Source organism: Thamnophis elegans, chromosome 1 (genome assembly GCF_009769535.1).
Source record: "Thamnophis elegans isolate rThaEle1 chromosome 1, rThaEle1.pri, whole genome shotgun sequence".
In the NCBI taxonomy this organism is placed as follows: Eukaryota; Metazoa; Chordata; class Lepidosauria; order Squamata; family Colubridae; genus Thamnophis; species Thamnophis elegans.
In genome coordinates this window covers 68,264,043-68,276,864 of record NC_045541.1, presented here as the reverse complement: position 1 = coordinate 68,276,864, position 12,822 = coordinate 68,264,043, and the positions used below count along the sequence as shown (strand labels likewise).

General features: G+C 36.9%; 2 protein-coding genes across 7 annotated transcripts in view; one reads left to right on the top strand and one right to left on the bottom strand.

The window, feature by feature from the left end:
• Positions 1-12,822, bottom strand: part of SMTNL1 (smoothelin like 1) — a 58,494-nt gene that overhangs the window by 36,218 nt on the left and 9,454 nt on the right. The window contains exon 1 of one of the 5 annotated variants that reach the window (XM_032219027.1): positions 871-954. The exons of the other annotated variants lie outside the window; for them this stretch is intronic. The gene's annotated coding sequence lies outside the window, so the exon portion shown is untranslated. Of the gene's footprint in view, positions 1-870; positions 955-12,822 lie in introns of those variants that run through there. 5 annotated transcript variants of the gene reach the window in all.
• TIMM10 (translocase of inner mitochondrial membrane 10) lies at positions 942-12,608 on the top strand. 2 transcript variants are annotated; one of them, XM_032219057.1, is made up of 3 exons: positions 942-1,028; positions 2,113-2,213; positions 12,215-12,608. In XM_032219057.1, the coding sequence occupies exons 2-3, from the start codon at positions 2,143-2,145 to the stop codon at positions 12,414-12,416; spliced, it is 273 nt and encodes a 90-aa protein (XP_032074948.1). In that variant the 5' UTR covers positions 942-1,028; positions 2,113-2,142; the 3' UTR covers positions 12,417-12,608. The 2 variants fall into 2 exon arrangements, with proteins under 2 accessions (XP_032074948.1, XP_032074956.1); XM_032219065.1 differs by lacking the exon at positions 942-1,028 and adding an exon at positions 1,500-1,541.

Genomic DNA, 12,822 nt, shown 5'->3' with positions numbered 1-12,822 from the left:
TACATTTACTCAAGAGCCTTGACGGTTTTGGATAATTTTGGTTTTCAAAAAGCCTTTGAGAATGTTGACATGTCATCATCTTTTGCATATATGTGTTCTAGAGACATATTCCAAAAGTGCTAGAAGATAATTCACATCTTTAGTTGATCTCTCTATCTGCATGCACATTAAAAGTGGGATAAATAAGGTAACAATATTTTTATGTAATGTATATTAGAGGTGACCCTTTGACAGCTGTATGCAACAAAATTTCATTTTAATGTATGCCGATTAGTGTACATTCAAAGTGACAATAAAGTTATTCTATAAATTTATCTTTGCAGATCACATTCTTATTTTCCTTGTACAAAGTAGAATAAAGTGCAAGCCTTATTTCCCATAGACTGGAAACTGCATTTTACTCTATGTGCTCTGAGAAACTCATCAGGTTGATTAGTTTAGAGTTCCGTCTATCGCTCAAACTCAGAAACGTGGTGTTGAAAAAGTACAGTGAATAATCAGCGCTTGCTGCAAATGCGACCACGTCTCGTGCAAAGGTTCATTGATAAAACAGCAGCCCTGAGCTTCTCTCAGTAAAACAAACAAAAAACAAAAAAACACCCGATCGCTCCTGGCTTGCTGTCTTTCCTATGGTGCTTCGGAACATCAGGACAGCCTTCTTTGACCTCTTGAACTACAACTCCCAAAATTCCCTAGCTAGACGCCATGCCGGCTGTGAATTCAGGTAACCGCGATCCAGCGCTCTAGCCACCGTATTTCAGTCTTCTCCTCGCGGCCTCCTTCTCTCTATGGTTTGAAATAGAAATAATTTCCATCACGCTTGCAGCTGCGCATAGCTCTGCGCCTGGCACGTGATGTCAAGAGCCTTACGGTATTGGACTGAAGTAATTCGAGAACTTCTCCGGCTGCCTAGAGAAGGCAAGATTCCGTCCGGAAAGCTTCTATGGTATCGAAGAAGGGAATGAAACCAAAGGCACACTGGCGGAAGTGCTGCTTCCTCGTGCTTCCGGTTGGTACCTGGGCCGAAGGTGAGCTTGGATAGCGATGAAGGCGTTTATAGAAGTTTATTGGAGAGGCAGAAAAGGGATGGAGCGGGGTTTTTTTGGTGGAGGCGAGGCTGCAGCCACAGGAACTGAAAAAGGGAGGAAGATAGGAAACACTCAATAGGTTTGCTCACTTTCATTAGGGAAGCTAGTAAAAAGAGGCGCCTCCCTCCACCATCGCCAGCAATAGCCGCCAAACGACCTCACTCTGAGCGAAAAAGCTTTGAGACCCGTCTTTCTATTTCAAGGCTTTTTTTAAAAAAAATTTTTTAAGTGTTTAGAAGATTAAGAGAGAAAGCCCCTCTTTCTATCAAGTTTGTATAGAATCATGATTAAAATAAAGATTCCCCTCGCACATATGTGCTAGTTGTTCCCGACTCTAGGGGTCAGTGCTCATCTCTGTTTCAGCCAGCGCTGTCTGAAGACGTCTCCGTGGCCATGTGGCTGGCATGACTAAACACTGAAGGCGCATGGAACGCTGTTACCTTCCCACCAAAGGTGGTCCTTATTTTTCTACTTGTATTTTTAATGTGCTTTTGAACTGCTAGGTTGGCAGAAGCTGGGACAAGTAACGGGAGCTCACTCTGTTACGCGGCACTAGGGATTCAAACCACCAAACTGCCGACCTTTCTGATCGACAAGATCAGCATCTTAATCACTGAGCCACCACATCCCTTAAAATAAAGCATTGTATATGATATACATTTAAAATATAAATACAGGATTGCAATGTGTACAAGTTACATTTAATTCCTATCCAAGTAATTGTCATCTTATTCTTCTCCCTTCCTCATTGAGGCTTTTAAACTTCTTCCCCCATCTCTTTCTGCTTCAAGAGTTGATATAGTGGCTTTTTTTCTTGCCATGACACTGATTGTTAAAGTGGGAAATAGAACTTGAAGTGATTGATTCATTCTCACATTTTATTAGCGAGATTTCAAATAGGATTAGGTTCTCAAAAGAGGTTTCTAAAATACTGAGCATGTACAATTTCATTGAGTTAATGAATGTGTGTGTACATATTTTTATGGTGATAGAATTACTAGCTTCTAATATTTGTGTTCTCCAGCTATAAAGAAGCCATTTACTTGAAGTTGTGATGGATCCTCTGAGGGCTCAGCAACTGGCAGCTGAGCTGGAAGTGGAGATGATGGCTGATATGTACAACAGGTATTAACATTTATAAGTTCAAGATTTTTTTAAAGCTGGTTTAGTTTTTTAACCCCATGAAAAACCTAACAGAGCTATTATCTCTTTCATTCATTTTGGACTACACTATTGGAATATTGTCATAGGTATCTGCAGTTAGCCAAGTTGATGCCAAAATGGCAAAACTAATTTAGATCCTTATAAGGAAACTCCAATTGTCTTTGAACTTTGACCGTAGAAGATGTTTTCTGCTAGGCAATGGTGGCCAATGCATGAAATGCTGGAGCTCAGTGAGACCTCCATGCTTGTCACTCAGATGACTGGACAGGCTTAGGAGCATTCAGTTGTTGGAGATGCTGGTGATATGACTGAGAAGGTGTGGGCTCCTCTACTTCTGTAGCTCTGGTGGTAAGTCAAATGACGAAGCATAGCAAGTACCAGAGAATGAGGCTGTCAATTTATGAGAGAAAGAAAATATGAGAAGGAACTTTTAAAAAATCTTTTGATGTTTCATAGTCATTATTCTATCATTCAATTTTAGTTTTAATATTTCTATGTTGTTTTATTTATCAGTTGTATTATATTGTACACTGCCCTGAGCCCCTCTTTGATGGAGATGGTTTTTTTTTAGAAATATGAAGTATAAATAGATAAACTGGAGCAGATGAAATACCTAAGAAGCCTGGTGAGATACCTGGATGATTCTGGGAGACAAAGAAAGCAGAGGGGGAGTATAGTAAGTATCACTAATTTGGGGCAAGAGCATGTATGGGCAATTTGCAGCCATGATGCATTGAATGTGGCAATAGCAGGGAGACTTGCATGCTGGGAGGAAGAGAAATACTAGCATTACCCAGGAAAAAAGGAAGGGTCAGACAAACTGGCTGCTGTTATTTGTTTTAGTCTCCTAGACCAGCCCAGTATTTTGCTCCCTTCCATTTCAATGCAGGCAGTGAAGTTGACTTTTTTGCCAATATCTCTCCCACCAAAAAACAAAACAAAACTCTGTAAGTGGGTTTTTTAAATGTTTCGTGTGTATTGTGGGCCCCTTGCAGTGACTCTGCAGTTTTCAGGAGTCTATGGCCCGCTATTTGGGAACTATTGATTAGATATTTATGTTATAGTGCTATTCATGCTCAAATGGTTGTTAGAGGTAAAATTATAGAAAGAAAACTTAAAATTGAACTTGTAATTGGTGACGATAGTTGAGTAATGAATGACTCAGTGTTAACTGGTTATCGAATTTGGGATAAATAGTATGGTAACTTAAGCACTTTTTTGTATTAATATAGCTGTGTATTTATTATCATTGTTCTTTATTTAATATTAGTATATCAACTTCATGAAGTCCATAAAGGGTTTATGTGGGGATAAATATCATAATTAGATATGCCAAAATAGCACCTGCCTAAAAAGATGGTCTGGTATGGGTTTTTCTGAGACAGATTAACAGGTCAGTTTAGTAGTAAGTAATACAGGCATATTTTCATTGTGTTAAACAATGCTGTGTTTGGCAATAATATGGATAAAAGAATCACAATGTATAAATGTTTGCTGGGGACAGTTTTGAGTACCTAACCATTGCAATACATTTTATGATAAAAACAAAAAGGTAGGTATAACAGTCCTTTTTAGTCCTAGCCAACATGCAGAGGTTGGTGGAAGAGCTAGCTGTGCTGTAGTTTCATTTGTGTCCATTGGGGATGCAAAACTGAACAAACTAATAGATATACTAGTATAGGAGTGGTTTCATTTTACAGCTGGAGGCTAAAAGGGAGAAATGACTATTGGTTAACGTCCTTCACCTCCTCTAAACTGGGCAAATTTACATAACTTGATTATGCAGAATGTTTATGCTGGATATACTGTATTTTTACTTATTCTTTTTCCTGAAAAAATTAGGTTGTTTTTAAAGCCACATGTTCAAAGCAAAATTTTAACATCTCACATTAAAATAATCTACACAAGTGATGGGAAGTTTAGGGATATCAACTTCAGATGAGAGATAAAGACATGATGAATTTGAAATAGTGTTTAAGATGGCACCATAAGTCTGATTCCTAGGTGAATGAATGAACAGTCTCACCAGCTCAACCTGTCTCTTAATAGAGATGCATAGTTTTTCATTTTAAAATAAGTTTATTAAAAGTTTTTTTTAAAAGATAAAAACTAATATATCAAGACAGAAATGAAAAATCAAAAGCTAAAATTCAAGAATGGAATTTTTTTTTAAAAAGAGAAAATAAAGAAAAAGATATAAAGAAGTGGCTTCCAAACTTCTTTATACTAGTTATAAGTACAATGATAAGTGTCCTTCTTTCTCTAAAATTACAAAATGTCTGCCTTCTTTCTATCATCTATTCTGTTTAATCATCAAAGCCATAAATCATAAGTTCATTTTCTTTGTTTTCTGCAATAAGTCCATAAGGGGATTTTAATCAGCAATTAACATGGATAGTGGCTTTTCTCTACTCAAGAAATTTGGCTATCTCAGCAAGTTCCAGTCATCTTCACCAACCATTCTTCCCTCATAGATTTTGCTAAATGTTTTCCTCTTTGGGCATACATGTCCAAATGTGATTTCCATAAGACCAGCTTGGACTTCCTAGGGTTAGGCTATCAAAGCTTGAAAAACAGCATAGAGATGGATCCTGGGAAGGTTGAGCGATCCTAGAATGGGAGCCTCTGTGAACAAGTAGACAACTAAAAGTTTCCTCAGTTTCCCTAACTTGCACCATCAGTTCATCCCCAGGTTCACTCAAATAGCCCTACCGATCACAAATGTATTTAAAACGAAAGAGGAAGCTAAACCCAGGCCCAGCCAATGCCTAAACTGGTGACTGGAGTGCCAAGCCGCATTTGAGAAGCTCAAACCTCTCTTTGCCGCCGAACCTGTCCTAAAACACCCTGACCAAGATGAGCCCTTTGTAATACAAGCGGATGCCAACGATGTGGCCGTGGGGGCAGTGTTTCATCAGTAAAATGCAAAGGGAGAATTACAGCAATGTGCTCACACCTTCTGCAAGCTCTCTGAGACTGAGGGACGATGGGCTATTTGGGAGAAGGAAGCCTATGCAGTCTGTTGGGCCCTCTTTACTTGGAGGCAATTCCTGGAGGTATGGCCAGAACACAAAAACCTAGAAGCATTGAAGGCTCCCTGTTGGGGAATTGAACCCAGGTCTCCTGTATGACTGGTAGGGATACTTACCACTATATTAATGAGGAGTTAGCTGCTGCAGGTATCAGATCAACAACAAAGTTCTATGACTTGTTTCCCCCAACTATCAGTTCCACCTCTGGTCTCCAATTTATTCAAAAGTACTTTTACCAAAAAAAAACCTTTCAAAATTAGTTACATCCATTTTTCTTTAAGAAAGGAAGCTTGTGCAAACTTTGTATCCATATGGGCTGTGATTTTACTTGAAATATCATCTACCCCATTCATGAGTCAACTGCAAAAACCTCGGTTCTTGCCGTCTATTCTCAAGAAGAAGCACCTGCCCCAACTGCAGAGATATAAGGAGAGATCTCACAATCTCTCATATTCCAAAAAGAGAACGCTAGCCAAAATTCAGTGAATGGTCACCTATCTGCCAATTTTGGTTCAAGCAATTAAAAGTAGCGGCAGGAATTTTGAACAGTGCTTTCAATGCTGCAAGGTTGATGACATTTTCCCCATGTTAATCAGATAGGAAATAGAACTAGAATGAATTAACAATCTTGCAAGTCTGAAAGTACAAACTTTCCACTATCACTTTTAATTGCTTGATATTTTGGGGCAGGTTCTTCCCAATTTTCTTTCTCTGACTGTTAAGCCTCAGGGGGCACCTGCCTCTCTTCTCTTATTGTTTCCTAGGTAGCATCTCTTCTCCTCATTCCCCAAAGTCATCCACCTGTTCCATTACAACTGCTTATTTCCAGTCACTGTCATTGATTAATAAATACAAAAATGCAAGACACCTGAAATTTTCCTGTTTTGCTTGTTTTTGCATATTTTTTTAATTCCCTGGTTTCCATTGACCTTTCATATGAATAGGCTTTTTATATGCTGACACAGGCTTCTTATTTCCAGAGAAATGTATAAACATATGTATATTTATATCTGCAAACTAAGCAGACATTCAGGAATTTGTGGAAACAAACATAAAACATGAAAAATGAACATGCAAATAAAAGGAACTGGAACTGGCACACACTGGCAGTAACAGTTATATGGTAAAGGGACAGGTAAGAAAGGATGTCTGGGAAGTCTAAATTTGATAAGATGTGTTGGCTCCCTCAATATCATCCACCATTATCTTTTTCCCTATTTTATTACACCTTAATACAGTGCCAAACATACCTATTATCCACTACTTGCATCATATCCCCAAAGTATATAAGTACCCGTTTATTCAATTTTTTATTTTCATTTACAGCTAGTCCTTGACTTAAAATGGTTAATTTAGTGACCATTCAAAGTTACAGCGGCACTGAAAAAAAGCAATTTACAACCATTTTTCACACCACCATTGCAATATCTCCGTGGTCACATGATCAAAATTGACATGCTTGGCAACTGACTCATATTTATGCCGATTGCGTCCCAGGGTCATGTGATGACCCTTTGCGACCTTTTGACAAGCAAAGTCAATGGGGAAGCCGGATTCACTTAACAACCGTGTTACTAACTTAACAACTGCAGTGATTCGCTTAACAAATGTGGCAAGAAAGGTTGTAAAATGGGGCAAAACCCAATTAACAACTGTCTCACTGAGTAATAGAAATTTGGGGATCAATTGACGTCGTAAGCAGAGGACTACTGTATTAATTTTATATGGTTGCCTATCTGTGCATTGAGAGATGGCTCCCATCGCCCTTCCCCATAGCAGCTGAAGTAGATAAATATAAGGTGTACCAGAACTCTGAAATAAGAATTGTATAACTAACTTAACTTTGGGACTAGAGACTATGGAAATGTGGTAATTTGAAGAACTACATGAAATTATAAAAAAATATGCATAAATCATTAAAATCAAGCCTAAATAGAATTCTGAATTCAGAGAAGCAGGTATTTAAGGAAGAAGGAAAGGAAGTGGGGTGGGGGGGAGAAACAAGAAGTAGAAACTGGGAAATAAAAAGCAGACAAAAACTCCATAGGGCTTGGAAGTGGTATAGGGAAAATTGTAAAGGGGGGATCTATCCCAACAAAAGGGAATAAAAAGCAGAAAAAAGATGTTTTGGAGGTTGACAGTGGCATAAGGAAAATTGAAATAGGAGGTTATGCCCCAACAAAGAGAAATGTAAAAGATCTTTTTGACAGAGGCTTGGGGAAAATTGAAAAGGGTGGACATGTCAAAACAAAGAAAAGGGAGAAGGCAGGAATAGAGAAGTGGGACAAAAGACTTACTAGGAAAAAATCAGACAACTAGAAATTTTATATGGGAAAATATAAAGCTAAGGTAAGGGGTTTATTCCTAAATATGACAATAAAATGGAGTTGCTAACTGACTGAATATGATAATGGAAAGATAATTAAATAACGGTTAAAACATATGGAATATGAACAAATGTGAAACTGATATGGGGATATTGTAAAGCAGAGCTTTGTGATTCACTTTTATACATGATAATTAAACTAAGTTGCTAATTGATTGAATATGACAATAGAAGGACAATTAAGCATGGGTTAAAATATATGAAACATGGACATATATAGAACTTTTAAGATGATGAACAAAGTGAGATGTGTACTGCTTGTTATTCTATATAGTAGATTACGGGAACAGTAATGAACATTGAACAGTAAGGATTGCCATTTATAGATAATTAAGGGTAATCTAAACCAAGATATGGAAAAATGGAGAGGGAACATGAAATATACTTCCAATGGGAAACTATTGAGATTTAAAGATAGAATTACTAAGTGGGGGTGTGGAAGGATGTATAATTATAAACATGATGAGAATAGCTGGGAATTGTAACCAGGTCTACATCTCGGCCAAAATTAGGCGGGGGATGGGGTGGGTAGGTGTTAAAAGTATAATGACTATATATGTATACTTTTTTGTTCTAGTTTTTAAAAAAAGAACATGTTAAAACAAAATATGTCTATTGAAAAGGAATTATAAATTTCATTGTATTTAAGTACAATGACAATAAAGATTGTACTTATAAATACCATCAACATAAAATGGAGCTTGCTCAGAAACTGAAATGCACCAAGTAAATGAGATGAAGAGTGGGAAGTATAGGAGAGGGGTAAGGGAAGAAGAGAGGGATAGGAGAGAGGGCAGGGGGGGGAGAGGAGGAGAAAGGAGGAATGGAAAGGGGAGGGGGGAGAAGGAAAGAGGAAGAGGAAGTAGAGAAGAGAAGGGTGACAGAGGGAAGAAAGGAGGTAGGGAGGGGAGAAGAAAGTAACAAATATGGTATACGGAGAGCAGAAGAGCCAATAATTATTTTGGGGAGCTGATGACAAGATGAATTGATGTAAACATTTAATAACTGGGCACCAATTAAAAAATTAAAAATAACAGTCATATAAGCTGAAGCCCCTCATTACAAATCTCAGAAGATACCAAGGCCATAAATGCAGACTAGAGCTTCAATAACTACAGTCTGGCTCAATCTCTGAGCAAAGAGGCAATTCTTCACAGCCTTTTGAAAGGATGGTAGGATCGGACCATCCGTAACTTTTGCTGCTTATCATCCAGGGTAAGTGTCAATCATTATTTGGTCCAGAACTAATAAACCAATGACCCTTTCATCCCATAGTGTTTTTAGCAACCATTTCAAAGCCATAATCTGAAGGTATCCATCTTCTTTCATGTTTTCTTGTCCAGTTTTTTTTAACTGTACCCTATGATTGCTTTAACTATGCTGACATTTGTTGTTATTGAAATCCTCCATGATGGTTTTTGAGTTTGCAATTTCTTTCTAAGAATAGTCTCAGGTTTTGTTTTCTGAGTGCAGTATCTATCAATATCTATTCTGAAGCCCTGCAAAATGAAACTGAAGATTGCATTACATTTTTTTGCTGCAAGCTGTACGTTCATTAAATATAAGTTGGAATTACTTATTAAAAAATCATCTATAATTTGTTTTATTGCATTGTTGTAAATATAACTAGTACATTGTATTATTTGAATACAGGTCATCCTCGCTTAACAACCGTTCATTTAATGATCATTCAAAGTTAAATAGCACTGAAAAAAGACTTATGACCGTTTTTCACACTTATGACCATTGTAGCATCCACGGGGCCACATGATCAAATTTCAAGCACTTGGCAACTGGCGTGTATTTATGATACAGCAAGATACATCAAACTATATGAGAAGGTTTATGTCTGAAAGTTAATACAGTTCTTAATACAAAGGTCTCCACTGTACTGTTATTTATTTTGTTTGTACATATTAAAAGAAAAAAGAAAATAGCAAAAAGGAAAAGTGAAAAGACTGTTTGATTTCTAACTTCCCCCTTTTCTGCCTTTGCCATTTTGTGATGTTTATAATTATTTGGACCCCCTTAATATTTACCCAATGTTTTTCTTCTGTTTTTCAACTATCTAAGTCTTACTTACAGCTAATAAAGTGACATGGATGCATATTAGGGCTGTGTATTACTTTGGATCTGGAAGCAAAAAGATGTTTTTTCTTGGGACCTCATTTAAGGAATTAAAGTTTTTTTTAATGTATATATTTTAGAATCCAAAGCAATGCACAGCTCGACCGCAGATTCAAATTATTGCTGTTTGGCCACAGTTTTAATTTTAACTGTTAATTGTTTTAGTTCTGCTTTGTATGTGACATATTTGCTGAACAAGATAAATGGATATGAAGACAAAATGCTTCCTGGTCTCACTTCTCCTATTTTAAACTTTATGATAGCTTCTCATTCATTGTAAAGATTACTCCACTGACTCAAGTATTCTGATTCATTAATTTGAATCATTAATATTCATTAATATAAATTATTAATATAATCCATGTTCTGACTTCTTCTTGTAATTCTCATGCTGGCTCCATTATTTTTCTTATGCTCACTACCTGATATTGGGTCTCTGCTGAGTTTGTAGGCTTGTGTAAAATACTTCATTTGAAATTTTTTCATTCTTAAAACTTCACAGCATTCCCTGCCTTGAGCATAAAATGGATCCCTTCAAGCATTTTGGAAAATATTTCCAATCCAAAAGAGTAATTTTGCCCTAGAAATAGGACATTTCATCAAATTTCATGCTTGAAATACATAACAATGAAAAGTTTTGCGCGTCTCTTTATTTTTTTTAAAAAAACTTGTTTTTATTCGGCTTTTTTTTTCTATGTACAGGTAACCTTCAACTTGCAACCATTCATTTAGTGACTGTTTGAAGTTACAACAGCATTGAAAATGGACTTGTAGCTGTTTTTCACACTTACGACTGTTGCGGCATCTCTGTATTCATGTAATGAAAATTCAGATGCTTGGCAACTGGCATGTATTTATGACAGTTGCATTGTCCCAGGGTCATGTGAGCCCCTTTTGTGACAAGTATGGTCAATGGGGAAGCCAGATTCATTTAACAAGTATCTTATTAACTCAACATCTGCAGTGATTCACTTAACAGTTGTGGCAAGAAAGGTTGTAAAATGGGACAAAACTCACTTAACAACTGTCTTGCTTAGCAATGGAAATTTGGAGGCTTGATTGTGGCTGTAGATCAAGGATTACCTATATGGCTGCTTTTTGTAAGAAGTTAAGTAAATATTTATTACCTTGTGGGATTTCAGTATTTTTTGTGTATATGTCCCAGGTTTTTAGCCCCCATATAGGTAGATACACTTCGTTTTCAACTGTCTAAGCCTCATGTAAAGATATTAGCATTAGCTACCTCTTTTCCTGCAGCTTTAAAGGATTCAGTGGGCATTTCATCTGCATTTGATGTATTCCCGTTTGAAGCTATTCTATCGGGTCACATTCTTGTCGAGCTAGTTCCTAAATATATTCCCTCTCCCTTCAAATGTCTTTGTCAATTTACAATCTCTTTTGTAAACGATCCAAGTGTAGTCTTTTCATCTTCCTTGAATCTCATTTTTCCATTCAGATATTTTCTATATTTGTGTTGAATATTTTACCATAGCTGAAAAAATTTCCCTTGATTTTTTTTACTGGTACTTTTCTTTTTCTTGATACTTGCCCCTGTTTATTCACAACCTTAACTTTTTGTGCCTTTTTTGATATCGAATGTCTGTGTCCAGTCTTCATACATCCTTATTTCCTTTCTTTGATCTTTCCTCAGCTATCATGACAGCTTGAATCCTTTTCCTTGGTAAATTTTTGGTGGTTTTGGTTTGGTTTCCATAGGATCTCTTCTTACCATACCTTGTCAGGTTTAGTTTTGCATAATTTAAGTATAATAATCTGTACCTTGTGTTTCAACTATGTAGCTCCCTAGGTCATATTTTACTGATATACCTTTTTTCTTTGATTTTCTAAGTTTAATCCATTTGAATAGCAATAATTTGTGGTTTTACAACCTGTAACAGGAATTGTGTTACTGACTGGATAGTGCTTTTTCATCAGAATGGTAGCTAAAAGAAGATGGTACTGATGGCAGAGAAGCATTTGGAGAATTCTTAATAGAATAAGAAACTTACTGTAATTCAGTTACTGAGGCAAAATATGGATTTCTGAATGAAGTACTGCTACTCATTCCATCATAGTATCATTTAGATTAGAATATTAAGTTGTGATAAAACTAAGTCACTCAGGGTGCTTTATACATAATATACAAAATTCAGTATTGAATTGATAGCTTCTAGCCAAAAGTGTAGCCTAGACTATTTGTAGATCAAAAATGACTCATTCTGTAATTTTGATGCTTAGGAAACCAAAGCTGCATCAGAGATTGTTAAACTCTTGCAGGAAACATTATGTTTTAGATACCATTAGAGTTGTGGCCATGATGGTCTGCAGATGTTTTATGTTGTCAGAATGAAAATCAGATGTAGAAATATGAAGAATGACCCGTTTTCTCAAGTTATTTTTTTCTTGCACAATCACAGAATGACCAATGCCTGCCATCGTAAATGTGTTCCTCCACACTACAAAGAAGCTGAACTGTCAAAAGGAGAATCTGTGTGCCTGGATCGCTGTGTCTCCAAGTATTTGGACATTCATGAGCGGATGGGCAAGAAACTGACAGAACTCTCAATGCAGGATGAAGAACTGATGAAACGGATGCAACAAGGGACTGGACCTGCCTAAGCTCTTGCTTCCAATTCTCCCAGCCTATCTCTACATCTTGTGTCTGGACTGGTGTTAATTCTCGCTTTTGCCAATAAAACATCCATGCTGTATTTCCTCTGCCAGCTGTTAATGGGGCTGAAGCTTTGCCTTCCATTTTTAGGCCTGATAAATGATTATGCCTTGTGAAGGCAAACAGGCTCATCTCTGGAACCCTTTGTTTAGCTTATTCTTTCTTGTTGAACATTGGAAACTGAATCTTTGGGTTTGCTTAGTGGGCTATTTTAACACTTCCTATCCAGCTTCACAGAATTTTCTGGCTTGTTTCCATTCCGTTGGTACACTAACAGAAAAAAAGAAGCAGTTTATTGTCATTTAGTTAAAACACCCTTATTGATTAAGTTATGTTCCGTTTTTAAATTCAGGA

Bases quoted from the DNA above. Each gene is read 5' to 3' on its own strand.
- TIMM10 (XM_032219057.1), top strand. From the start codon at position 2,143: ATGGATCCTCTGAGGGCTCAGCAACTGGCAGCTGAGCTGGAAGTGGAG. The intron at 2,214-12,214 runs GTATTAACATTT...GCACAATCACAG, and splicing joins ATGGCTGATATGTACAACAG to AATGACCAATGCCTGCCATC.